The sequence below is a fragment of the Ziziphus jujuba genome, chromosome 5, assembly GCF_031755915.1.
Source record: "Ziziphus jujuba cultivar Dongzao chromosome 5, ASM3175591v1".
Classification (NCBI taxonomy): domain Eukaryota; kingdom Viridiplantae; phylum Streptophyta; class Magnoliopsida; order Rosales; family Rhamnaceae; genus Ziziphus; species Ziziphus jujuba.
Genome location: NC_083383.1, coordinates 8,851,016 through 8,878,600, shown reverse-complemented (window position 1 = coordinate 8,878,600; position 27,585 = coordinate 8,851,016). Strand labels below are relative to the sequence as shown.

Below are 27,585 nucleotides of genomic sequence, written 5' to 3'. Positions count from 1 at the left end.
TGAGGATGGTTTCAGAAAAAATTTGCAGGGTTGGCAGAGACAGCTTTAATCTATGAAGGAGGTGGCCCTTTTTTTGGGGTTTTGGGGTTCCTATTAAACAATAAACAACAAACTTACGGAAGGAGAGAGTGACAACTGTAGGAGGCCAAAGGAACAAAGATGGCAATCATTACTAAAGCATCCAAACGGACCAACCCAAAATGCACCTAGAATCTCAGAGCAAAAAAAAAAAGAAAAAAAAGAAAAAAAAAAGCACCTAGAATCAGTCTTATCAGCACACCAAACCCCAAACCCCAACAAGAAACAACAGTAAAACCATCCATCTCTCTCTCTCTCTCTCTCTCTCTCTCTCTTTTTTCTTTTTTTTTTTTCCCCCTCTCTAAGCGCAAAAACCCATTTTATTTTCTATTCGTTCTTGGAAGATTGTGATTTCAGTGTCCTTTCAACGTCTCTATATATGATTACATTAGCCTACAGGAAAAAGTTAGATATTCTCATATGCTGCTTACAAATGCAGACTCACAAGCTGACAGTCCTAGAACTGGAAGTGTGCAAAAGATAGCCCACTTTTTCTCCTCCTTTTACAGATACTGCAGCAAACCTTACTGTACACAACAATTCAACATTTTAGGTCTTTCTTCTCTCCTCTCTCTCTCTTTCACCCTGTGACTAGAGGGAGACGAGAGATGTACACTGTTTTTAGCTGCCAAGTACTTTTGAGTCTCCCGAAGAAATGTAATTTCATGCACTAAAGCTGGACGATTCTTGCTTTTCCTTATATTGTATTATAGTCACAGAGCCTTGGGGGACCATTTGTATTTGTATTTTTACTTTTATTTTTATTTTTTTGGGTGGTTTTTTCACTTGTCTGTCAAATTTTCTTCAATTTTTACTTAGCCAATTAACTTTGATTCTTTAAAGAAGTAGCAGAAGTCGGTCTTTAGGATTGACAGCTTTATGCAGCTTAGAGATAGAAGACCTGGGGAGAGAGAGAGAGAGAGAGAGAGAGAGAGAGAGAGAGAGAGAGAGAGTAATAGAGAGTTGGAGGGATGGTTCTTTGACTTATTATCAATTAAGGTATGCTTGCATTCATAGATTGGTTCTTTGCTGTTTGCTTTGGTATTTATCTTTTTTCTGCTTTATAAAGAAAAGTGAATATCATTTTTAGCTTTTGGTGGGTCTCCCTTATCACAATGTTGAAACTTTGTTAATTCTTCTACTCGGCCAATCAGGGGTTGAAGTTAGTTGGCAAAAAGTCTAATTACCATCATCAGTTTGTCTTGTTTTCAGCCCTTCCGGTCCCCGTACGTTTCCTCCTTCCTTTTTCCTCTCCTTCCCTTTGACGATGAAACCCTTTCACTTACCCCCTCTTTCTCTTTCTATCCTACTTCCTAATGAATGGTACAATATTTTACTGTGTCAGTTTTATTTTTCAGTTTTTCCAGCCCAAATTCCTCTCAGATTTACTTCCACTGAGTTATTTTTCTCCTTTCTAATGGATTTTGGTTGTCAAATGTGATCCAAACAAAGTTGATAAACTCCAGTATTTGATTCTAAAAAAAGCTCAGGCTTAATAAATTCAGGATCCTTTTTTCTGGTTCTTTAATTCAGTAGCTTTTAGGTGCAAGTGTTCGGTACAGAGATTTTCTCTCCTAGTCTCTTAGGCCTTCACCTAGAGATGGGTATTTATCCTTAATGATCCAACAACTTCGTACGTGTCATGTATTAAGCGCACATGGAAGCCCCAGCTTTTAAGCTCTCTTTTAGAGCGTGCTCTTACCAATTACCGCTTTGAGAGTCAGTCTTTGTGAAGCTCTGATTCTTCGCTTTGCACTGTTGGGTTTTAGTACTCGGTTCTTTGAATTCTCTCGTCCTTGGTTACGCGCCTTATTAGATTCTCTGCCCCTTTGATATTTCCTAATCAAGTTATGCTTCTGCTGCTCCAGAGCAGGACATAGACAACTTGGGTTTGTTTATACGACAAGCAGACCAACTCATTTATAGTTTTCAGGTTCCAACTTCTTTTTTTTCTTTTTTCTTTTTTTTTAATCAATGGTTTCACAAGATTCTCCTCCACATCCATCTTCAAATATTCTTCACCAATTTATTATATCAGACTCCATTACCAATCAAACCCAGTTTGAAAACCAACAATTTGATCCTTATGGGTCTACTTTCAGAGGTGGTATTGCATTTCCTCCATCTCTGGGAGTATTGCCAAGCATTCAATCTCTTGGGGAAAGAATGTCTAGATCAATTGACCTTGTCCAAGCTCCAAGTGTGGCAGAGGAATCCGAAATCAGCCAAACAAGGCATTTGATGGATCTTCTTGGAGCAGCAAATGAGAGCAATCAACATGCCCAGAGGCTCTCTCTGTCTCTTGGCTCTCACATGTTTGTCCCTCCTGTTCAATATAGGCAGAGGTCCTTGAATCCAGATCTCATGAACCCCAGTTATTTACTATCTGGAGAAGAAGCTAGGGAAGCTTGTAATGTAGGTGTTGGGCATGTAACCGATGACTACTCTTTCGCAGGAAGCGGACTCGCTTCGTCTTCAACCTCTTTAAACCGTCCTTGTTCCACATTGTATGGAGCAGAATCTTTATCCACTGTTATTGGGCAGTCAAGGTATTTGAAACCAGCTCAACTGCTCTTGGAAGAGATTGTTAATGTGGGTGGGAAAGCAGTTGAGATAAGCAACGAGAAATATGTAGGGAAGTTATGCGGTGGGGGTCGAAGAGGAGCTATGAGTCTTTCATCTGAACTAAAAGCAGAATTGTGTAGCAGTGGGGTTGTATCAGCTGATAAACATGAATTCCAGATGAAAATTGCAAAGCTTATTGCCTTGTTGGAGGAGGTAGGGTCAATTAAAAACCTTTATTCCTGATCCTGCAGAACCTGTCAATTTTGTTTTGCAAAAAATTACAGATTTAATTCGAAACCATGAATATTATTACACTCCATTTTTCAGGTTGAGGGAAGATATGAAAAGTACTACCATCAAATGAAGGAAGTTATGGCATCGTTTGAAATGATTGCAGGCCTTGGTGCTGCAAAGTGTTATACAGCTTTGGCACTTCAAGCTATGTCCAGGCATTTCTGCAGCTTGAGAGACGCTATAGTCTCCCACATAAACGTCGAAAGAAGGAAACTGTTGCAAGATTTGCCAAAAATCAGCACAGGATTATCACAGCTTAGCTTGTTGGATAGAGAATCCAGGCAAAACAGAATGTCTCTACAACAGCTTGGAATAGTCCAAAGCCAAAGACAAGCTTGGAGACCGATCAGAGGGCTTCCTGAGACCTCTGTGGCAATCCTTCGCGCTTGGCTTTTTGAACACTTTCTCCACCCGTAAGCAGCTTCCAGTTTGTAATTACATTTTGAGAAACTTATTATCTTCCTCTGGTTTTTGACTCTTGTGGCTCGCATACAGTTATCCAAGTGACTCTGAGAAGCTAACTTTGGCATCACAAACGGGCCTGACCAAGAACCAAGTAATTGCATTTTCTCTCTGCTTTCCATATATTGTTTCATTCTATGCCACGGAATTGGTTCTAATGGCTATGGAAATGTGTACAAAATTTTATATATATATATATATATATATTTTTTGCAGGTTTCAAATTGGTTCATAAATGCTAGAGTCCGGCTGTGGAAACCTATGATAGAAGAAATGTACAAAGAAGAGTTTGGGGATTCATCAGAGGACTCCAATCCATTGGTTAGCGGTTCCATGACAGGGGAAGCCGTCACGGACCATGAAGAAGATTGAAGTTCGAATGCAGTTGAAGATATCATTCAGATGTTGAAATATGAGTTTGTGTCCAGGAATTTTTAAGTGTCTCAAAGTTGAAACTACTCCTCAGTCTTAGGTTATTATTTTGTTGGATGAATCCCACACCGACTGGGAAGCTTAAATTTTTGATTCGGACTTTGTAGGGAAATGAAATGAGAGCATTTCGTTCCAAGTTTTATCTTCTTGCTATTTTGGATTTTTTAGTTTTTTGGTACCAGTTTGATCAGGTTGAGATTCGTTCAAAATATTATTATTTTAGTAGCATAAAATCTAACATGGAGTCCATAAAGTACATAAACACAATCAATATTCAATGCAATAAGGATGAAAAATAGATAAAAATTAACAAAATATTTCTAAAAGGAGAAGTTGTGTGGTTAAAAAATGAAAAAAATAATCGACTAAATACTGGTGTCTTTTATTCAAAAAAAAAAAAAAAATAATACTGGTGTCCTCTTTAGTAGAACACCACCAATAATCAGAACAAAACGACAGTGCATTTAGATTTGAACCATTTTATTACCCAAAAAGAAAAAAAAAAAAAAAAAAAAAAGCCGTTAAAAATAACCACAAAAACGACCTCCAAGTCCAAACAGACTGCTTACAGTGCACCAGTGTTTGGTTCCTCCAGCTTGGGAGAGACGGAAAGCAAATCCTATCATGAGCGCATGTTTTTGTTCCTCACTGATTCGTCCCTCACCTCAGTTTCACGAATCCTATCTTCGATGGCTATCCGTAAGCCCTAATCCCCAAAATTTCCCTCTCATTCACAGAAAGTATCCTAAGATCTCGACGAGAATCTTTGCCAGAGTTCTGCAACAAGGCATCGGGGTCGTATCCCCCGACGACGTATCGTTGAATAACCCAGTGGTTGATGATACCAAAGAAGAGGAAGGAAAAGAAGTTGTCCATGGAGCACTCGATGGAGTCGCAGATGCCAAATCCGAAGAGAAGGTCCGTGGTTCTTCGAATAGGGTTAAGAAGAAGGCCGAAGAAGATGAAGGATCAGATAGGTTTAAGCTTCGGAACGGAAGGGAGGTCCGTTTTCACTTTTACACGGTTCCATTTTAATTTGAGATTGTGTTGGTTTGGCGCGAAATATATTAGGCAATGAACAATAAAGAGAAAGAAAATTTAGATAGAAGGATTTTTCTTGGTCCAACTATACATGTATTTGGACATTTCGAACCAATGTTTTTAGTCAATAGGCAATATAAACTTATTTTAAACACAGGACAAGGAAGAAAAAAAAAAATTTATTTGTACAAGTGAGAAGTAATGGAAAATTTTTGTATTTTATTTTTAGGTTTTTGAAGAGAAAGCGTACCTTGTAGGAGTTGAGCGCAAAGGTGATATAAAGGACTCATTTGGTATAGAGGATTCAATCAAGGAACTTGCCCAGCTAGCTGACACTGCTGGGCTTATGGTCGTTGGTTCTACATATCAAAAGTAATTATCAATTCAGTGCAACTATGCTATTGTTATGTGCCTTGGTAGAAATATAATTATATATGTACTCTAGCATTGTTGATTTTCGTCAAAATACTCATTGTTTATGATATGACGAAGAGGTCTCGTCTGTGATCATTTTTTGTTTTAAAATATTTGTGCGAATCGTTTGTTCGTTTATTCTATATGCATTGCAGACTAGCTTCTCCAAACCCAAGGACATACATTGGATCCGGAAAAGTAGCGGAGATCAAGAGTGCAATTCGTGCTCTGGGAGCGGAGACTGTAGTATTTGATGATGAGCTTTCAGCGGGGTAAGAATCAAATATTTGACAGATTCTTCGTATCTGTTTATATCATATACAGATTGAACACCCCAATTGATTTATCTATTCTTCATGCATAATTATTTATGATATAAAGTTTGTAATATGTATTTATTGTTTTGGGGTTTAAATGTCAAATTTCCAGGCAGTTGCGTAATTTGGAGAAGGCTTTTGGTGGAGATGTTAGAGTTTGTGACCGCACAGCGCTCATCCTGGATATCTTTAACCAGAGGGCAGCAACACATGAAGCAGCTTTACAAGTATTTTTTTTTTTTTCTTTTTTCTTTTTCATGCTTTTTAATTTTTAGTCAGTAAATTGTATATTTATTTTTCATACTTTATGCCGTTTTGTCATTTTACCTGTTTATCTGACCATAAGTCATAAATAAGAAAGAAAAAGTTATCAACATTTTCATGCTCAAAATTATGATATTTCTAGGTTGCATTGGCACAAATGGAGTATCAGTTACCTAGATTAACAAAAATGTGGACTCATCTTGAGCGTCAAGCAGGAGGAAAGGTTAAAGGAATGGGTGAGAAACAAATTGAAGTGGATAAGCGTATCTTACGTACTCAAGTAAGCATCTTTTTTATCGAATCATAAATGTTCCCGTAATTCCCAATTTCCTATTATAATAATAATGTCTACTTTCCTAATGAGTGTCCTTTCTCTGGACGTTTGGGATATCATATCATTTGTTCCTTTCAGAGGCTATCTTACATTCTTTTTTGCCACTGAAAATTGATTTTTTTCTCTAAACATGTTTGACTGTTAGATCGGTGCTCTCAAGAAGGAGTTAGAATCCGTTAGAAAACATAGAAAGCAGTACAGAAGTAGGCGTGTTTCTGTACCTGTCCCAGTGGTGTCTTTGGTAATTTTTTTAAAAAAATTTTTTTTTTATTGGTTTAAAGTTGCAATTGGAAGACTGCAATTACCTATTGGTTGATTGTAGAAGCTTAATGCTCTTGAATAAAACTTTAGGTTGGTTACACGAATGCTGGAAAGAGTACACTTTTAAATCGATTGACAGGAGCTAACGTGCTTGCCGAGGATCAGTTATTTGCAACACTTGATCCAACTACTAGAAGAGTTCAGGTCAGGCAATCATATTCAGGGAAACTTCTTCTTGCAATATGATTTTGAGTCATATAATATTTATACAGTCATATAATTAGATGCAACTTTGATTTCATGGTGTAGCAAGTGGGCTGCGGACTGTTGAACCATTGCATTGACAGGCTATTCCATCTTTAGTTTTTCTATGACAATGGAATACTTTGTAGAGTCTATAGCCATTTAAACCTTTTATGCTGTTCTGATCATTATTTTCTTTTTGAGAATTACTAATTTGAGTACTTTACTGGTTTTGAAGAAAATTTTAAATGAGTTTGTGGTGGTAAATAAGATGCTGTTTCACTGTCTTGTTTTCTAGATGAAGAATGGGAAAGAGTTTCTTCTCACGGATACAGTTGGTTTCATTCAAAAGTTACCGACTACACTGGTGAGACACTATTCAACTTATGGATGGATCTACCACTATATTTCTTTTCACAAATGTGTGACTGGATTTCTTCCTTCTCTCGTTTCTATTAATTTTAAATTCACTGTTTTTTTTTTTTTTTTCCCTCTCTCTCAAAATTTTTATTTCACTCCTTAAAAAAGGTTTTGATGAACATCAACTGAACCTTAATGTTGAATTTGAATAATGTTGTCACTAAGGCCAATACCTACTTGCAGGTTGCTGCCTTCAGAGCAACATTGGAGGAGATATCTGAGTCATCACTGTTGGTGCATGTGGTGGACATCAGGTACAATTTAAGAAATCCTGTTAAAGAGACATATTTTTGATGACAGAATTTTTTTTAACCTGTTGGATTTTTCCATCTACTTCAGTCATCCCCTGGCTCAGCAACAGATAGATGCTGTGGACAAAGTCCTATCAGAGCTGGATGTGTCTTCAATTCCAAAGTTGATGGTCTGGAACAAGGTACAAGGAAATGTTTTCGCTGGCCGCTCTGGTTCTAATCTAGTGTCAAATATACAACTTTATTATTTCCTCTTTATATGTGGATCTGTATCATGGTTTTAAGTTGTATTTAAAATACTGGGCTTATAGATAACAGTAATCATAGACTATATTATTCATGTCGGTCCAAGGTTTTTACCCTGCAACTTGAACTGATGCTTGATCAAGTGCTTCTACTTATGTCAGGTTGATAGGGTTAGTGAACCGCAAAAAATTAGGTTAGAAGCAGAGAAGAGAGATGATGTTGTTTGCATATCTGCTTTGAATGGCGATGGCCTGCTTGAATTTTGTGATGCAGTTCAGGAAAAATTGAAGGTAAATAGTAGACATCAGTATTTGTATTATAGCTTGGTTAGATGACATATTTTGCTTCAGAAAAGTGAAACACAAATTGTTAAAGTCTTTTTCTTGTTGAATGAGGTAAACTTTTCGTATGACAGGATTCTATGATATGGGTTGAAGCCTTGATCCCTTTCGAAAATGGGGAGCTTCTTAGTACCATCCATCAGGTTGGAATGGTGGAGAGAACTGTAAGTACATTGAGGATGGTGATTTGGTCTTTTACATTGCTTCCTTTATCTTTTTGTTATTATGCATTATCTTTAGAAATCAGGATTTTTCGATCAATACTTAATTAGTTTTCACCGGACAAACATTCAATATAAGAAATAGAAAGATGATTAATGCTTGAACTTTTAATATTTATTAATAAAACTGTAGTTCGCAATCTGGTTAGACATTAATATCTTATTTCATTTTCTTTCCTGAATTTTACAGGAATACTCAGAAAATGGGACATTGGTCAAGGCACACGTTCCCCTTCGGTTTGCAAGGCTACTTACACCAATGCGGCAATTGTGTATAACATGATCGCAATTTTCTTTGATGACCTGTATAGCATCAAGAAGGGTTTTTTAGTATTGTTCCTGAGCAGAGAAGTTTTGTACTGTTTCAACAAGTGAAAGAACAGCTTTTGCCCTGAGAGGAGAAGATGGGAGAATGTAATTATTCTGTATATATTTTATAGTAATATTACTCTGTTCAACAACCAACTCTTACCCCTTTTTTTTAGAAAACAGATTAGAAACTAGTAGTTAATTACCCGCTGTATTTAAGAATAATTTTGTGACTCATATACTTAAAACACTTAATTAAACCGAGGCTTTTAAGCAGCTCCTCGAAATCTGGCAGGAGTTTTGATGAGATGGTTGAGGTTGGTTAGGAGTATGCAATTTAAGGTGACAAATGCTGAACAAATAGGAGATGAATTTGTACTAGGCTAGAACATCGAAATAAATATCCGATTTCATAAAAGTGGAATGTGAGTAACCATCTCTACATCATTCAACACTAAAAACCGTTTATGATATATAGCCGAAGAAGCAGTCCAACTTAATACATCATATGGTTTTCTAACCACTATCCAATATCTAGTCCAATGGGTTAGCTCAACTGGACATGTCGTCAACGCCAACCTGTATGCAGTTTTGCTACGTTTACATTACTAAACCTTAAAAGAGCATATGAAATGGTAAATGCAATTTTAACATCATCATTTTATATTTTGGCATTAACATCAGCATTCTAATAGCAATTTTAATGTCAAATTTGAGCATGTGAATTTTACGTTAAAAAATAAAAATAGTAAAAAATAGTATTGTCAAATTATAAATATTATTAAATGATTATTGGATCCGTTTCTACCATTAAAAAAAATAAAAAAAATTAATAAAAGGTTTAAGGGCTGGCATATCTAATGGTTGTGTGATCCAATTTTCAAATTTGGCATCACCATTGAAGGCACCAATTGGAGGTAAAATGTTAAAATTTAACAATGGCACTGCCCAAATGGCATATGCTAAATTTAATATCTGTTATGGGTTGAAACCCTTGATTTCTACGTTATAAATGCAGGAGGACATTTTCAACAACCGGTTCTTTACAACTTTAATTGTATATATATTCTTTATTTTCAAGGAGATGGAAAAATATATGTAAAAGTTTATTGAAATTTGAGCAAACAAAATTGCCAAATTTGGATTCGTACCTGGAAGTAGAAGGGGAATCTATACAATTCCTTTTTTTTTTTTTTTTTTTTTTTTTTGGAGCAGGTAATACCAGAAACACTGTAACTCAAACCCATCTCTCTCTCTTTTTTAACACACTTTATCATAATCTCCAACGTTAAAACAAGACTAATAGAGACGAGAAATTGGAAAAAGTCAGAGTTGGGCTACTCGTGTTAGGTATTCCGGAGAGGATTTGGTAGGAGAGTGGTTGATCTGATATATATGTACATATATATATATATATATATATAGAATACCCCTTTGTCTCTATAAACATACTATCAATTTCCAGTGAATAAGGCACTACTTAGACACTGTAACTAGCTTTTTAATACTTTGATTAAGCTTCCATATGGCAGTCTTTAGCGTGACTCTGAGGCTTGTGGCAATTACTCTGCTCTCAGCCACACTCTCTCTGGCTCACCCTGGTTTCAACTTTGGGTGGGGTGGACATGGTGGAATATTTGGAGGGTCCTTTGGTCTCTTCCCAGAATTCTATCAGTTCTCTTGCCCTCAAGCTAATGATATTGTTCTCTCAGTGTTGCAGAAGGCCATCGATAAGGAGCCCAGGATAGCTGCCTCTCTGCTTAGGCTTCACTTCCATGACTGTTTTGTTCAGGTTAACTTCAAATATATATATATATTTATATGTTTCAGGTTATCATCGAATATATAATAATTTTGACAAGTAAGAAGAAAATAATAATAATAATAATAAAGCAGAACAAATTTTATAAGTAAGGAAGTTGTGACTTTGAAACGTTTATAGTACAGCTTGTTAATTGCATGCATGCACATAAATTTTAATGAGCAAGGCAAATGTGTGTCAAAAATTGAATAGGGTTGTGACGCATCGGTGCTGTTAGACGATAGCGCGACAATAGTGAGTGAAAAAAAGTCAGGACCAAACAGAAATTCCCTCAGAGGATTCGAAGTGATCGACGAGATCAAGGCCAAACTGGAAGAAGAATGTGCCAGTACCGTCTCTTGCGCTGACATTCTCGCTCTTGCTGCCCGCGGCTCCACTGTTCTGGTAAATCAAACACCAATTATATATTAATGCTATATTATTAATTAATATATATATATATATATATATATTTTTTTTTCTCAAAGGAGTTGTTATACAATTTCTAAGCTTTTTGGGTTATGATGGTGATGATGGAGCAGAGCGGTGGACCCAACTGGCTACTGCCACTGGGAAGAAGGGATTCAAAAACTGCAAGCCTAAGTGCCTCAAACACCAACATCCCAGCTCCAAACTCCACTCTACAGAACCTCTTAACTTCTTTCAACCGCCAAGGCCTTGATGAAGCAGACCTCGTTGCACTCTCAGGTTAAGGCTTTGGATTATTATTCCAATTTAATTTATTTTCCTACTATAAAATTTAACATGATTTATCGTTTTTTTTTTTTTTTAATAAATTATAATATATAGGGGGGCATACAATTGGGATGGCACGGTGTACGACATTCAAGCAGAGGCTGTACAACCAAAATGGGAACAACCAACCTGATGAGACTCTAGACAAATCCTACTACCTGGGTTTGAAATCGGTTTGTCCAATATCAGGTGGGGACAACAACATCTCGCCGTTGGATTTTGCTTCCCCTGCCAGATTTGATAACACCTACTTCAGACTCATACTCTGGGGAAAAGGACTTCTTACTTCGGATCAAGTCCTTCTCACAGGGAATGTTGGGAAGATAGTTGAGCTGGTTAAGAGCTATGCAGAGGATGAAAATCTTTTCTTTGACCAGTTTGCTAAGTCAATGGTCAAGATGGGAAATATTAACCCTCTCACTGGATTTAATGGTGAAGTTAGGAAGAATTGTCGCCGACTTAATTAATGTTAGAAAAAAAAAAAAAACTGTTTGGTTTATTAATATTGATTATAACTTTGCGTGTTTGGCTAAAAGAATAATGAGAGTTTCCAGTGGTAAATTAGTAAATGGGTGTTTGTTTTCCCGTGTTGATGATTAAAGCGTAAACTCTTTAATATTTCTTATGGCGGAATATGATTTTGTAGACGAATTTGTCTGTTTCTTCGTTTAAGAGGAAACTTCTTTTATCATCTGGTTCAGTTCTAATCAATTTCACGTAGTGCTTCGTAAAAGAGAACATGTAGTAGGAATGCAAAGCGTTTCAACTTTCAACACACGTGTGCTTCCATCTTCTAAGAGGTTTATTTCGGTTCAATTGTAGTACTTATAGTACCTCCGGGGGTTATCGATAAATCAGAAGTTACAATTGATTCTTTTTTAATTTTAAAAAAATTATTTTATATAGACAAAAGTGATATTATTATAATGAAAACCGTACATAATAAATATCACTTTTTTATATATATTTTTAAAGTATATGAAAGATATTTGTGATAAAAATTTTTACTTTACATCTTTTTAATTCCTATCTTAAAAACATACAATATAATTAAGACATTTAATATAATAGATTTTTAGTTTATATCTTGTTTTGTTCATGAATCTTATATAAAAATATTATATATTTATTTATGAATAAACTGCAATATCATATCATTTATATATATAAAAAAAAAATTATGTGACATTTCATCATTGTATACCACCGGTTATATGAAAAAAGTTTTTCCTTGGTACATGAAGCTCGCCAAAATAAACAGAATCATTTTTACTTTTTATTAAAATTAAACAAAGTAGCAGCACCGGCTTAACCAAAGTATCAATGATATTCTTTTCTTTCATGACGAGTCTATGACTTTTTCATCTCCACGTCTTCCAACTGGGTACGCTTCCAAAATGTTCTTTCCTCACTTGTCTTTGCTTCATGTTTTTTCTCATCTCTTTATTCCCTTTTTTTTTTTTTTTTTTTTCCCTTGCTTTTTTGAAAATTCAATTTTACGCTTAAAGAATGTAACGTGGTATTTTTTATACTATTAAAGTGAAACACAGCTATTGGCAAAGTCGTTTGCTAATTTGTCATAAAAGACTACAAACATGTCGGACTTGGATGTGAAGCCCAATAATCACGGCCTACCGTTGTGCTGCGTTAATTAGAAGCCCAAGAAACCTAATTCCTAAGGAAACCCAAGTCTGCCGTATGAGTGTTTTAAAAGCCCAAAATAATTATTTAAGTCTGCATAGCGCTTATCACCGCAAACAGATGGTTGAAAATGGAGGTCAATTCCTAATTCACATGGTGAAAGTTGGTTATTGTGAAACATAAAGTGTGGTGGTCGAGATGAGTAGATCTTCCACATGTTTTTGTTGCTGTTAAAGATCTTGAAGACGAACTCGAGCAATGCCAAAACACATACTGTTTGATATTTTTCTTTGAGATTTTGAAATCAGTAAGAGAGAGACAGAGAGACAGAGAGAAAATGGGTAAGGAAAAAAATGCCTGGATGGGGATGCAGAAGAAGCGGTGGGCATTGATGGTTTTGGCTTTGTTTTCTCTTTCAACGGTTATGGTGTTCTTCATGAGGACGGCTTTCGATTCGTGCAGTGCAAGTACCAGTACCGGTTTTGGTGGAGGAAAAGTTAGAGAGCCTGAGATTCACTCGGACGATCGACTCCGAAGTGTTGCACCGAACCCTCTCCAATTCATGAAGTCTAAACTGGTCCTCTTGGTTTCTCATGAGCTTTCATTATCCGGTAATCTTTCTGTTTTTCATTTTTTTTGTTTTTCTTTTCGTGTGGGTATTGAAAGGAATAAGAAAAGTTAAAAAAAAAAGAAAAAGTTGAAGCGAATTAAAAGTGCTTAAAATTGAAGGCTTTCTTTTCTTTCTTTTTTTTTTTTTTTTTGGGTTTTTTGCTCTTTCCATCTAACAACATTTTTTCTTTTCATAAATTTTCCACAAAAAAAAAAAAAAAAAAAAGGAGGTCCATTGTTACTTATGGAGCTGGCATTTCTATTAAGAGGTGTTGGCGCGGAGGTTGTTTGGATCACTAACCAGAAACCAGCGGAACCTGACGAAGTGGTCTACAGCTTAGAGCATAAAATGTTGGACCGAGGAGTGCAGGTTAATTTGATTTTCTGAAAATTCCTAAAATTTTGCCATCCTTTTTTTTTTTTTTTTCTTTTTTCACAAAAATAAAATGGGATTTTACAATGTTTTACCAGTTATGGCACAAGTGCATATTGAGCAATTTTTAGGATCTTTTAGATTTTGTTGAATATATATATATATATATATATATATATATTTGGTAGTTATTGGCCTTTTGATTGTGGAATTTTGATAAAAAATGTTAGGTGTTCAATGCAAGAGGTCAAAAGGCCATAGACACAGCTCTTAAGGCGGATTTAATTGTTCTGAATACTGCTGTTGCTGGGAAATGGCTGGATGCTGTACTAAAGGAAAATGTTGCTCAAGTTCTTCCAAAGGTTTTATGGTGGATTCATGAAATGCGGGGGCATTATTTTAAAGTGGAGTACGTTAAGCACCTCCCTTTTGTTGCAGGTGCCATGATTGATTCGCATACAACTGCTGAATACTGGAAGAACAGGACTCGAGAACGCCTACGGTATGTTCTTCCGAGATCAAATGACATACCTCGAACCCATTTTCATTTCATTCCTGTTTGCGTTTACTCTGTTAATGTTGAAACAGATTTGTGGTGAATTGTTGCTTTCATTGTTCACCTTTCGTTTCTTGCTTCAACATATACTGAATTGAGCGCTTTCAGAAGGATTATATGACTTGTTTAAGCATGTGCTGTGTTGGAGTGGGATTTTCTTCTTGCTATCTAATTCTATAAATTAAATTATGTTTCCCATAAAATATTTCCTTTTGTTGTACCTTATTCCATAAACCTTCCTCAATCTCATTTGTTTGATGTATACGTTTAATTGTGCTTTCTAGGATTGAAATGTCTAAAACTTATGTCGTGCACCTTGGAAATAGCAAGGAACTGATGGAAGTTGCTGAAGATAGTGTATCAAGGAGGGTTCTTCGTGAGCATGTACGGGAGTCTCTTGGAGTGCGAAGTGACGATCTACTCTTTGCCATCATAAATAGTATGCTTTCCTGGTTTATATAACAATTAACATATCCTACATTTGCCTGTTTGATTCACTTAATCTGCATCAGCCTGTATTCAGTTTTGGTTTGATATCTTAGATTGTTAAATTGGGTCCTTCCCTAATAAATTTAGTTAACGTTTTGCATTGCACTCATTATATTGGGTTGATGAAACTATTTTGGGTTATTTCCAGAAAATGTGCTGATTTAGTCTTGTCTTCTTTCATTTCCTTGTATTCCTTATCAATATCTGCATTATGTTACATGGACTTGGCTATGGGTCACGCCTAGTACAACTTTGATTTATATCTCTGGCCCATAACATTGAAAATTCTGCAAAATTTTCCATTTTAGTGCTCTGTATTAATTCTACAAAATTTATAGTGCTCTGTATTAACTTTACTTACTTATATTACCCCTCATATATTGAAATACAATATTTTCTGAGCAACATGCTTCCTCTAATTGCAGGTGTTTCTCGTGGGAAAGGACAGGATCTATTTCTCCGTGCATTTCATGAAAGTCTGCAGTTGATCCAAGACAAAAAGTTGCAGGTGCCAACAATGCATGCCCTTGTAGTGGGAAGTGACATGAATGCTCAGACAAAGTTTGAAACAGAACTGCGAAACTTTGTATTAGAGAAAAAGATAAAGGATCGTGTTCACTTTGTGAACAAAACCTTGACTGTGGCTCCTTATCTGGCTGCCATTGATGTTCTTGTTCAGAACTCTCAGGTACATTCTACTAACTACTAAGATATCATGCTAAATGTTTATGACTGATTCTCTTCTTCGCATTTTTTTTTTATTTTTTTATTTTTTTAACCCTACTTTTTTAGCCAACATGAAACTTTGAAATTTACCTTTTTATTCATGCCTGTTCTATTTTTGGGATTAACTTTTATGAGAAACAAGGTGGAATGTCTTCCTTTTCCTTTTGAATGTCCAGCATTATTATTCTTTACTTCTTGCAGTAGGTGTCCCATCTTTGATCCTGGGGCTTGTGTCAAGCATAAGGTTTTTTTGCATGATTGCATCCTCTATACTGCAGGAAAAGGAGGGATAGGATCTGGAATAAAAATTCACACACCTAATGCTTGAGCATATCAGATTGCCATATGCTTCTGACATGAGCTCTATAAAGGTTTTCTTGAACCATTGCTAGATATCATATGATACTTAGTGGAGTCCAAACTCCCTTATCTGATTGTGTGCTGTGACTTCTGTCGATACACACTGTACATGCACACAGACACCAGAATGGAACATACTAATATGACAAATGTTAGGAGGGCGTGAGAATTGGTTTATCTGTGTTACCTTTGTCTTTTATTCTTGGTTAGCTTACGTTAGAAACTGGGCCACATTATGATATCTCAGCTTCATATCTTCCAATTGTCTTTATGCCATTCTTGTGTTTTTCATCTTCACAAATTTCCATTAACTACAACATATGAGGCTTAAATTCTTATTCTTGAGTAGGCACGGGGAGAATGCTTTGGAAGGATAACAATTGAAGCGATGGCCTTTCAGCTGCCTGTATTGGTATGCCTGTTATAACTAAAATAGTTTCTCTTCCTCTGTATTGTTGAACTATCTGAATGACCAGTGCACTGTTGTTCTGATATCCTTCCAATTTCCTTCCCCAAATTGTTAATCATTCATGCTATACCAATTTTACAATTTTATATTGAATAGCTGTTTCCTTGCAATATAAAATTGTTTTGTTTTGCATCAGGGTCTATGCAATGGATTTCCATAAGGGTCTGTCCATTTCTACGGTTTTGTTTGGATCCTGATAAGCCCCCATTTTCTTATAAGTCGTTATCTGGCATGTTTAAGACCCACTTTCTGTTCCATTATTAGATGAGTGACTTAACTTGTGTACAGAATCCTACTTTCTAACAGTTTAAGCTTTTGGAATTAATATAAATTTGAGAACGTACAATGGTCCTTATGTATGTATTGGTAACTTTCTGTTGTTATGTACGCATGCCCTTGTGTATTTTGTAATTTTGATGTATTGGTCTTTAATTTTCCAATCAATGGTAAATCGTGTTTCCATTCCGTGCATTGAAAAATATATCAGGGAACAGCCGCTGGGGGCACGATGGAGATTGTAGTGAATGGCACAACCGGCTTCTTGCATCCTGTTAGTAAAGAAGGCATAACTCCGCTGGCCAATAACATTGTGAACATGGCCACACATGTAGAGAGGAGGCTGAGAATGGGCAAGAAAGGATACGAGCTGGTAAAAGAGAGGTTCTTGGAACAACACATGGCACAAAGAATTGCTCTGGTTTTGAAGGATGTGTTGCAGAATGCAAAGAGCCGTGCTGATTCTTAACTTGCAAAGCACTTCACTATTCACTTGAGCCAAAAAAAAAAAAAAAAAAAAAAAGAAGGTCCACCAATTAATTTCGATGGGATTGGGACTTGGGACACATACAATGTACTATTTTAAATTCCTTTTTGTACCATACGTAGGAGGAGTTTCCGTAAATAGACAAAGTGAGTCGTGAATATGGTAGTCATTTTCTCCTTCCCGTAAGGTATACTTTGGGAGAAGTGTTTGATTATAAGTGTGTGCTTGCTTTTGTAAATCACCTTTTTGTAGTGGATCGATTTTGGTAAAGCATGCTTCATTTTTAGGTTACATGGATTTAGAGAATTGATTTTGGTCCTTTTTTATTTATTATTTGACGAAGAAGGTTTTTTTTCACTTTTTACCGTAAATTTTCAAAGAGATGAAGATAATTTGAATGTCTTGGATCCGAGGTCCGGGTTCCTTTTCCTGGTTTCGCCATACACCTCATAAATCATTTTATTTTTTATTTTTTTTGGGTGAATCACTTTTACGTGTTTTGAAAACAAAGGATTGCTTTTATTTATCAGTGAGTTGCAATAAAATAATTAATTGTGTTTATTACAATGAAAAATAGGATTCGTATACATACGTGTGCATGGCAAAAAAAAAAGAAAGAAAGTATAATGACAAATTATGGTGCCCTCAAATTAGAGTTTTTACCATCCAAAATAAGTGAATATAAAATAATTAATTGTATTTTTTATTAATAAATAATTAATTGTGATTACAATGGAAATAGGATTTTTATAAGGAGTGCAGGAAAAGAAAAGTATAATAATAAATTATAGTGCCCGGAAACTATATTTTTCACCACCCAAAATAAATGAATATATTCTTCGAAAAAAAACAAATAAATAAAGACACTTTGGCTTATTTACAGAAAAATAAATAGAGCAACGTAATATATATATATATATATATATATATATTCTTAATTATAGATAGTGATTGTGGAGAAGGAAGATCTGGTTTAATAATTAGGCAGCACAATCCATCAAAAGAGAGCAAAAAAGAAATAAAAGGAAAAAACAAATCACTAAAATTTTCTGTACAAAATAATTTATGAACTTTTTTTTTTTTGGCCCAATAACATTTGAACTCCACTGACCCTAAAAATAAAAAATAAAAAGATGGAAAATAGCATAAGTATGTGTTCTGATATGACCTAGAAAACAATATTAGGAAAAGGAAAGGGTAATTTAGCAAATATAAGACAACCGATATAGAAGACGCAGTCGAGGAGGTAGCTTTTTAAGAACTCTCTCTCAAGCCAAGCCTGAACGTTTCTTGTTCCCAAAGATTTCTGAGCTGGAGAAAGGGCAAAAATGAGCGACACTGAAGATGTAGTCCGACGTCGTAATGCGACGGCAGAATACCGCAAGAAGCTTCTCCAGCACAAAGAGCTCGAGTCTAGAGTTCGATCTGGTCTGTCTCACACTTCAGACCCTAAATTATTACTTTGCGGCTATTCGTCCAATTTTTGGATTTGGTTTTCGCTGATTCTTTGATTTTTAGGGTTCTGTAATTGGATCGCAGTGTTTTAGGCCACCTTCTTTTTCCCTTTCTTTTTTTAAAAAAAATAAAATTACTAGGACTTAGGGTTTGTTCTATCTGTATCTTACTGAGCTTTCTCATTCTTGTGTTGTTTGATGTAGCTGCCTTATTTGATTGATTGGTTTTGTAACTATGGTTAGAATGGGAGGTATGCATCTAGACGTTGGGAAATCGTATAGAGAGCTCAATCTAGGATGTTATGGAAAGGAGAAGTGTGGATTTAAACTTGATTCTCATTTTAACTTCTTCTTGTGATGAGCTTTGTTAAGCTCAGAGAATCGATTTATAGAAATACATAATTTGACATTACAGAAGTATGGGAATGCAACTGAAGTTTTAGGGGAAAAACTAAAAAAGATACTTCATGTGAGGATTGTGTTAACTAGGATTTATGCATAAATCAACTAAGCAAACATTAAAGTCGAACAAATACTGAGATGATAGTTTAAATTTGAATTGGGTTTGATATGAGGTGCAACTAAGGGACTAGTTTGAACATGTGGGATGCTTTTCAGTTTTTTAATATGACAGGTTCTTCATGTGGTTCCCTGGTTATCAACCTTATGAGTTATAGATATGGTATACCATGCATGATGATATTAACTTGTTTAGAATCATCAATTTTATCAAGTGCAAAAGAATACCAAAGCTGTTCATTAATATCATCAAAAGTAAAAGAATACCAAGCTGTTCTGAATCAGCATTCATGATTTTATATTGTTTTTTTGTAATGAAATATTGTTCTTTTACGTCTTTGTGTGCTATTGCATGCATCCCTATAATTATATAGTGAAACTCCTTTCATGAGTTGTGATTGTGTACTTGCTAATCTGTTATTTCTTACTGGTGAAATAATATTAAGTTAGAATTTCTCATTTCCAGTTAGGGAGAATTTGCGAGGTGCAAAGAAGGAATTTAACAAAACAGAAGATGATTTGAAGTCTCTTCAAAGCGTTGGGCAGATCATTGGAGAAGTTCTCAGGCCTCTTGACAATGAACGCTGTAATTACCCTTTTACTTTTATGGCCATACTGAAATCTTTTTTCTATAATTTCTAGATATTGTTTGCATAAGTATAGTTGCAATCTCAATTTCTCATAATCTTCACCATTTCCTCAATTTTGTTTCTCTTAGGCTCCTGTACAACTGTTCTGTGATATAGCAAAAATTATAGGAGCTCTTGATGTTAAGCTGTTTAACAAGATTATTGTTCTTGTATTGGAGTAAAAATTTGGCACTGTTTGGAATTCCTTTCTGGATTTTTTAGTGGAATTATCAGTTTTATTTTCTTGATTTCCTACATCTTTGAATCATTCTACAATGTAATTGTTTGTGTATTTTTAGTGATTGTAAAAGCAAGCAGTGGACCTAGATATGTGGTTGGCTGCCGAAGTAAAGTGGATAAGGAAAAACTTACTGCTGGAACCAGAGTGGTCCTTGACATGACAACACTAACAATCATGCGGGCTCTTCCACGTGAAGTAAGTTGTTACGATCTGTTATCCACATCACACTGTCAATTAGATAGAGATAAAAGTATAGATAACCAATTTCTCTTCAAATAGCAACTTTAGTTGCAATTGTGAAATCAAAAGCAATATGCTCGTTCTTATTAATTTGTGAGTTAACTTGAATTTCCAGGTTGATCCAGTTGTTTATAACATGCTTCATGAGGACCCTGGTAATGTTAGCTATTCAGCTGTGGGTGGTTTATCTGATCAGATCAGAGAATTGAGGGAATCAATTGAGCTACCTCTTATGAATCCTGAGCTGTTCCTCAGGGTTGGGATTAAACCTCCTAAGGTTATTTTTCTCCCTTCTTTTTTTGGGAAGTGTGTAGATATACGGTTTATGTGCTGTATTATCAGCATTTGAATGAGCCCCTTACTCCGTGGTAGAATAATTTTTTGACGGGTGAACCTTTTCTTCTCTTCTCTTAAAGGGTGTTCTATTATATGGGCCTCCTGGTACGGGCAAAACATTGTTAGCTAGAGCCATTGCAAGCAACATTGATGCCAACTTCTTGAAGGTTAGAAATTATTTCAGTGTCATGGTTTTGAAGTTCTTCGCATTTCCATTTTTCCCCTAATTCTTGTATATTATACCTTTGTTTTGCCTGATATAGGTTGTTTCAAGTGCCATAATTGATAAGTATATTGGAGAAAGTGCAAGGTTGATACGTGAAATGTTCGGCTATGCTCGTGATCACCAAGTAAAATATCTACTTGTTTATTGTGTATTTTTCTTTATAAATGTTACTCTCTCAAGATTGAACTTTAATTTCTTGCTTCTTTTGATGAAGCCCTGCATTATATTTATGGATGAGATTGATGCCATTGGTGGGCGTCGATTTAGTGAGGGTACAAGTGCTGATCGTGAAATTCAAAGAACATTGATGGAGTTACTTAATCAGCTTGATGGATTTGATCAGCTTGGAAAGGTATATCCCAATTCAAGATTGCATCTTAAAGGCAGAGAACTTGTATTTGCATGCTCACACATACACCAAGTTGTAAGGTAGAATGCTTTTGTAAAACCATCCTAGAATAAAGGCCAGAAAAGGGCTTGGTTTTGAGGGAGTAAGATACTTACGAGTCATCATTATCCTGTACTGTTTGTTAGTAGCATATTCTTAGATAGAGTTTACTAGATGAGAAGGAATGATGTGGTCGGATCATTTATCGCATGCCCTTAGTATGGTTGGTTGATTACTATTGAATGGAGTCATTTAATTCTGCTGATATTTTGCTGTCGACTTTATTTGTCCATTGTTTTATATGTGCCTGCTTTAGTATTTCCTTTTTTTGTCAGGAAGCATTAGAAATAGTGGCTTACCTTGTTCATAGTGATGTATTCTGTATTCCTGAATATAAACAAATCATCAGACTAGTTGTGTTTGTAAACCAAAAAAAGAGTATTGATTGTTTTTATATTGGTGTTGCAGGTTAAAATGATAATGGCAACAAATCGACCAGATGTTCTTGATCCTGCACTTCTTCGCCCAGGTCGACTTGATAGGAAAATAGAGATTCCTTTGCCAAATGAGCAATCAAGAATGGAAATTCTTAAGATTCATGCGGCTGGAATTGCCAAACATGGTGAGATAGATTATGAAGCTGTTGTAAAGCTTGCGGAGGTGAGTTAGTATATCTTGTGCCAGTTCAATCTAAATATTTAGACAATCTTAATTTATTCAATCTGTAATTGTTTTAGGGCTTTAATGGGGCGGATCTTAGAAATGTTTGCACGGAGGCTGGAATGTCAGCAATTCGTGCAGAACGTGACTATGTTATCCATGAAGATTTCATGAAGGTAAGGCTTAAGCAGTTAATTTTAGACTATCTGGGGGGAAGTACAAAGGAGCTTTCTCCCTTTTCTTTTCTTTCTCCTTTAGTAGATTTCAAATTCAAACTGCATTACAGAATCCATTTAGAAATGTATTCATAATACTTGAAACGGGTTGCTTTTCGCGGTGCCTATTCATTTGTATTTTGCGTAAACATATGAGCATAACGAATGCATGTAATTGAGACTAAATTTATCTTCTTTTTATAAATGTCCAGGCTGTTCGGAAATTAAATGAAGCAAAGAAACTTGAATCAAGTGCACACTACAATGCAGATTTTGGGAAAGACTAGGACTGTTCTTTATTTCCTTTTCCAAACAGTGGATGGATATATATATATATATATATATATTATATCCCTGCATCTTCATTTTGTATGTCTTTTGCTGGATATTAAACGACTTCAAGGATAAGAAAGTTGCAGAAAACTGGAAGGTCATTTGCTTATCATCAAAAGTAGATGTCATTTATTGAATTTGTTTCTTTAAAACTGTTCGTATTTTCAAATAACGATTTTATTTGCCGCGAGACATATTTTCTTTCATCTTTTTATTTTATTTTTGATCAGAAATTGTTCCGCCAGTCACTATTAAAATCTGCTTTTAATTAATTCACCGTCTATATTAAAGTCCTTTTCAATTGATTTACCAACTATATAGGATTTAATATTAGGAATGAGAGTATACTAAGGGACAAGGAGAAGCTGGAAAAGGTTTTCTTTTTTTTATTTTTAATTTTTTTTTAAATTAAAAGACTATGGTTTGTTTGGTATAACTGAAGAAAATAAAATTTTAGTGTTTGTTTGGTATAATTTTTTCTTTGGGATTAAAAGTTTCTATGTGAAAGTCAAATTTTTTTATTTTTTATTTTTAAAAAATAAAAATTTATGGAAAAAATTAATAAGGATTTATTGATTAAAAAAATAATTTTTTTAAAAGAAAAATTTTAATTTTATATTTTTTTAGAAATTTTTTTTTGTATGAAAATTTAATAAATATTTAATACAATTTTTTTAATTTATCATCAAGCATTTGGTACAATTTTTTTACTTATAATCAAATATTTATTATTTTTTAATAATAAATTTTTTTTAAAAAAATTTATTATACAAACATATTAATATTAATGTTTCTTTAAAGAGAGCTTTTAGATATTTTCAAAGCAACTCCAAAGTGAGCACCAAAATCAATTAATCATGGAACTGAATTTGCCGGATAGAATTTTTACTCTTCATCATTTCCGCGTCACTGATTGTACACAGAATTCTAATTGAATCTTCTGGGCATGACTCTATTCCAGTGGTAAAAATGACAGCGGGTTCTTTTTGGATGTAAATTATAAAATGTTGCACTTTTTTTTTTTTTGGGGTAGTAAATTTTACAATGTTGCTCTTTTTGTGCATAATTAGCCAATTAGGCAACCTTTAAATTATTCCTCTTGGTTAATTTGTATTTGACCATCCTTGCTATCTTGTAGAACCAGAAGGCGCTGACCAGCTGCAATCCCACGGCCATGATCTGGAGAAAGTACACAAATATTTTTTAAAAACATGTGGAAAAGTTGCTGTTTAGGGCTCCACCACTACTGCTTTTGTTTGTTTAATATGTACCTTTATTATGAGAGGATTGCTAGTTGATAGGGTCACGTAAAGGATGTAAGGGCCAGCTACCATCCTTGCAATGGCAAATATCACTGCAAATAAAACCTTAAAATAAAAAAAATAAAAAAATAAAAAGTTAAATCTGGCTTCTAAAACTGAGCTTTGTGGGGGTTTGAGGAAATGTTATTTATTTATTATTTTTTATGTTTTGCAAGAAAATTCATATATAAGTTTTCCTTCCTTGGACCAGTTGGTCAAATTTTAGAAAAGATTCCGGGTCAAGAATAAGAAGATTTAAAAAGTGAATTCGGATTCTTGAAACTTCAAAGACAACCAAAATAAGGGATAGACATACGGGTATATAATATGCCTAAGAATGGTAGAGGAAATCTTTAACTTACATCAGCTGCCAAGTTAAGATCGGTATCCCTGTAGCCTAGCTCTTTGAGAAGTTCTCTTAAATGGAGGAAAGGGCTGGAGAGCTCTGTTACCCAGAGTGCTGCTACCAATTCTGATCCACACTGGAAAAAAATGGCATAAACAAAAAGCCTAAAATCATAATCCTACATCAAATATAAATTTACAAGGTGATCCCCGGATTCAGCTTTTTTTTTTTTTTTTTTTTTTTTAATATAGGTTCGTTAAATATCACCCACCATCAATCTTCTTCTTAGTTGCTTCCTCCTTTCAAATTGCACTTGTTTGAAATTGAAATTTGAGTTTTACAATATTGTTCAAGTCTTCATTGTACAGTACTTTTTCCTTGTTATAGGAAATAAATAAAAAAGATGGGATCCATTTTCTCTCACTTCAATAGAGCAACTCCCTCTCAAACACAGCTAAGCTACTGAAAAACAAGTTTGCTTCTTCTAAACCAAGACTGACTTTATCATATCTAGTTCATGGGGAAAGGTTAATTTTGTTTTCTTATTTCTGTTTCTATCGGGATTTGTGGGTATTATAGTTTGGACACGCTCTTTGTAATCTATAATCCTCTTTCCTATTTCTAATTAAATATATATATATATATATATTGGTCAAACTAGTAAAATATATTCGCTAGGAAAATGGTTAAATTGTGGAGTATGTGGCCTAATGCTATTGGAGAGATGGGAAAGAAGATTATTGGAATTCAAAGACGAAAGAACCGTTTTAGATTTGGTCATTGAAAAAACTTCTTAACACCAATATCAGACATTGAAAAAAACACACAGAAAATTTACCTTTTCATAGACAAGGCCAGCTCCAATTCCAATGATGCTGACTAAATGATGGAAACAATTGTCAAGACTGAATTGCTTGTCAAAGAGGCAACATACCAGATCATAGATGAGATAAGAAAGGCTCACGGCTAGTGCTCTCATCTACTTTCAAAATCCACCATGGTTTTTATTAGGAAAAAAAAAAAAGGTCAAAACAAATTTTTTCATACAGAAATTCCCAATCTAAGCTCTCCAACACCAACCATTGCAAAAAAAATACAAATCTTGCTCCAAAGAGATCTAAAAAGACAAACTTGGGTTTGGAGAAGATTTACCTGCTGAGGAGAAGATTTCAAAGCTACAGGGCAAACAGGGCATTTCCAATCTTCAACAGATAAAGAAGATAATGTCACAGCCAGAATTGCATGGGTAGTTGAAACTAGACGGTTGCAGAACTCAAATGAGCGGTTTGGTAATGATTTTCTAATCAGCAGAAAAGCTGTTGTCCATGAAAGAACTCCCAAGAGAAGGAGATTTCTAACATGGTCTTCCATATTTTTCACTTTCTTTCTTCTAAAGGGAAGGCATCCAAAAATACTTGAAGGGCTTGATAGAAGAAGTAAGTTGTGGTGTACAGAAATTGAATGCTTTGTCTATCTATAAATGGTTGGAAACAGAAGCAAGAGATCTAATTCCAGTCTATGTCAAAACAGAAAAATAAAAAGCAACTCAGAAAAATAAAAATAAAAAATGAATGTGAACAGTGTGAAAAATTAGTTTACATTTTTGTAGTTGAACCTCATTAATGTTAGAAAACTAAATTTAGGTGGAAGTGGATAGCTTGTCAAGTAACCAAATTTATTCCAATTCTGGAAGAAACTCTTAACTGGCAATTGCCATGAAAATGTATTATGTAATAGAAACTTGCACCCATAAACTCTTAAACAATGATTTGAAATTTTATAGAATTTTTATTCCCATTTTCTGGAAAAAAAAAAAAAAATTGAGTATGATTTTGAAAGATGTTTGAAGTCCAAGACAGAGATTGAGTGAGGAGTCACTTTCAGGTAGTTGAAGTAAAGCATTAAGTGAATTTATCAGAGAGAAAGAAATAAGTGAATTAAATAACACAGCCTGTTCTTCAAAATAATATGAATGAGGTGGTTGAAGCGGATTTTAATGGTGGCCGAATCTTAAAAAAAAAATGTGTGTATTTATTTGTGGCTGCAGTTCTTTGATAATTTTTGTTATGTATTTTCTTTAGACCAAGTATTCTTGGTTTTTACAGTTTTTAACCAATAACATTCTGGAATTAATAAAGAAACGACAGATAATTTGTAGTAGAATATATATATATATATATATTCTATTCCAATTATATATAACATGTAACAATGTAATTGACTGTTATAAAAAAGTTCAATTTTTTATATTGAGATTTTAGTATAAAAAATGAACACATAATTAAATGCATTCAAGTCATATTAGCCAGCATAGATCTCATTGGTTTATTACTGACAAATAATAAAATTTTCATATATATATATATATATATAATTTATTTAATGAATATGCATCATTTTCTAATGCAAACTTTACTAAATCTGATTTCCAGCGCCTGGACGCACTTTGATTTTGAGACTTTAAGCCAGCTTTTTCAATTCCTAAACGGATAGCTTTAATAATTAAATATTTTTCTATGTGTCTATAAAAATAAAAATATGAATTCAATAGTTGAGTATTTCTATATATATTTATAAAAATATGAATTTGAGTTACACAAAATATGAAAAATTTTAAATAGTTTATAAATTAAGTAATTTATTCCAACAAAAAAAAAAAAAAAATCCCTCTCATTAACCAGGAACTTATATTAATTCTCAGATTTGATGAGAACCAACCAAGTTTTCTTTCAAATCTACATTGCTCTGCATTTATCTACTCTCTCTCTCTCTCTCTCTCTTTTTTTTTTTTTTTTTTCCAAGGCATCTGATTTCCAGCCAATTTACAATAATGTTAGTATTAATCATTTTGACTGGACATGATCATTCATTGGGCCGTGACGAGTAGGCCTTCTTCAACTTCTTTCCAGTCCAACAAGGCCTTTCTACACATTTGTTTGCAGCATTGGGTTTGTCCTGAATATCTAATCGGCCAGGCCCTAATACCTCCTCCAATTTTCAGACCCACTATTATTGTTCTGTTTCACCGAACAAAGAAAATTTGTCCACGTTTAATCAAAAATTATTACCCTACAGGGAGGCAAAACTATAAAAAAATTGTCTTCTAAGCTCCAAAAGGTCCACAATTCATACGGAGATTTTCTCCATAAATGGAAGATGGCCTTATTACTTCCCGTTTTACAATGAAACCACTTGTATGTACTCAAAAACTCTTTTAACACATCTTTTATTTCACCAAAATACATATATATAAAAAAATTTTATAATGACCATATCTAAGTCGATACTTTTTGAAAAAATATGTTATTTTTGCATGACATAATAAAGCTGATATTTTTTTTAAAAAATATCGGTTTAAATATGATCTATATGCGGATCAATCTGCATCATATATATATATATATATATATGTATATCTTTTAAACGTGGGATACATATGGCTTCAATGAACATTTCCTTTTATTTGCCAGAGAACTATCCAAAAGCCTCATTCTCTACAAGTCTTCTACGAAAACTATCTTGGTCTTTTGCTTTTTACCACTAACTAGGCTTAGGTTGTCCTAGACTGAAAAAAAAAGACTCTTCTTTTGGGATTCGTTTACTTATATATTTTTGGGCCTCAGAAATAGAAAAAATTCTATATACGTAGTACAATATTGCT

At 34.4% G+C, this 27,585-nt stretch overlaps 6 protein-coding genes across 11 annotated transcripts; 5 read left to right on the top strand and 1 right to left on the bottom strand.

The window, feature by feature from the left end:
• The first annotated feature begins 293 nt into the window (after positions 1–293).
• LOC107435472 (BEL1-like homeodomain protein 11) lies at positions 294–3,975 on the top strand. Its single transcript, XM_048476183.2, has 4 exons — positions 294–2,856; positions 2,971–3,350; positions 3,433–3,493; positions 3,616–3,975. The coding sequence occupies exons 1-4, from the start codon at positions 2,053–2,055 to the stop codon at positions 3,769–3,771; spliced, it is 1,401 nt and encodes a 466-aa protein (XP_048332140.2). The 5' UTR covers positions 294–2,052; the 3' UTR covers positions 3,772–3,975.
• Positions 3,976–4,335: 360 nt separating this feature from the next.
• Positions 4,336–8,800, top strand: LOC107435477 (uncharacterized). Of its 5 annotated transcripts, none has more exons than XM_060817516.1 (14): positions 4,338–4,833; positions 5,102–5,244; positions 5,442–5,558; positions 5,716–5,830; positions 6,010–6,147; positions 6,347–6,442; positions 6,553–6,666; positions 7,004–7,072; positions 7,309–7,379; positions 7,465–7,558; positions 7,784–7,912; positions 8,038–8,145; positions 8,375–8,441; positions 8,472–8,800. In XM_060817516.1, the coding sequence occupies exons 1-14, from the start codon at positions 4,456–4,458 to the stop codon at positions 8,513–8,515; spliced, it is 1,683 nt and encodes a 560-aa protein (XP_060673499.1). In that variant the 5' UTR covers positions 4,338–4,455; the 3' UTR covers positions 8,516–8,800. The 5 variants fall into 5 exon arrangements, with proteins under 5 accessions (XP_060673501.1, XP_060673499.1, XP_060673500.1 ...); XM_060817517.1 differs by having other exon boundaries at positions 4,339–4,833; positions 8,038–8,127; XM_048476182.2 differs by having other exon boundaries at positions 4,339–4,833; positions 8,375–8,800.
• Positions 8,801–9,876: 1,076 nt separating this feature from the next.
• Positions 9,877–11,740, top strand: LOC107435485 (peroxidase 9). The gene is made up of 4 exons (XM_016047107.4): positions 9,877–10,285; positions 10,508–10,699; positions 10,837–11,002; positions 11,105–11,740. Exons 1-4 carry the CDS (start codon positions 10,019–10,021, stop codon positions 11,515–11,517), a joined length of 1,038 nt encoding a protein of 345 aa, XP_015902593.2. The 5' UTR covers positions 9,877–10,018; the 3' UTR covers positions 11,518–11,740.
• A 1,056-nt stretch (positions 11,741–12,796) lies between these two features.
• Positions 12,797–17,327, top strand: LOC107420486 (uncharacterized). Of its 2 annotated transcripts, XM_048476133.2 has the most exons (7): positions 12,799–13,302; positions 13,528–13,670; positions 13,904–14,175; positions 14,514–14,668; positions 15,144–15,406; positions 16,154–16,216; positions 16,761–17,327. In XM_048476133.2, exons 1-7 carry the CDS (start codon positions 13,029–13,031, stop codon positions 17,016–17,018), a joined length of 1,428 nt encoding a protein of 475 aa, XP_048332090.2. In that variant the 5' UTR covers positions 12,799–13,028; the 3' UTR covers positions 17,019–17,327. The 2 variants fall into 2 exon arrangements, with proteins under 2 accessions (XP_048332092.2, XP_048332090.2); XM_048476135.2 differs by lacking the exon at positions 16,154–16,216 and having other exon boundaries at positions 12,797–13,302.
• Positions 17,328–18,266: 939 nt separating this feature from the next.
• On the top strand, positions 18,267–22,469 carry LOC107435476 (26S proteasome regulatory subunit 10B homolog A). The gene is made up of 10 exons (XM_016047094.4): positions 18,267–18,464; positions 19,476–19,595; positions 19,938–20,074; positions 20,235–20,396; positions 20,536–20,622; positions 20,719–20,805; positions 20,896–21,033; positions 21,538–21,729; positions 21,807–21,905; positions 22,157–22,469. Exons 1-10 carry the CDS (start codon positions 18,365–18,367, stop codon positions 22,229–22,231), a joined length of 1,197 nt encoding a protein of 398 aa, XP_015902580.1. The 5' UTR covers positions 18,267–18,364; the 3' UTR covers positions 22,232–22,469.
• A 645-nt stretch (positions 22,470–23,114) lies between these two features.
• LOC107420503 (uncharacterized) lies at positions 23,115–25,633 on the bottom strand. Its single transcript, XM_048476289.2, has 5 exons — positions 25,077–25,633; positions 24,763–24,903; positions 23,941–24,060; positions 23,549–23,644; positions 23,115–23,456 (listed from the first exon to the last, which is right to left on the bottom strand). The coding sequence occupies exons 1-5, from the start codon at positions 25,293–25,295 to the stop codon at positions 23,352–23,354; spliced, it is 681 nt and encodes a 226-aa protein (XP_048332246.2). The 5' UTR covers positions 25,296–25,633; the 3' UTR covers positions 23,115–23,351.
• Between the last annotated feature and the right edge of the window lie 1,952 nt (positions 25,634–27,585).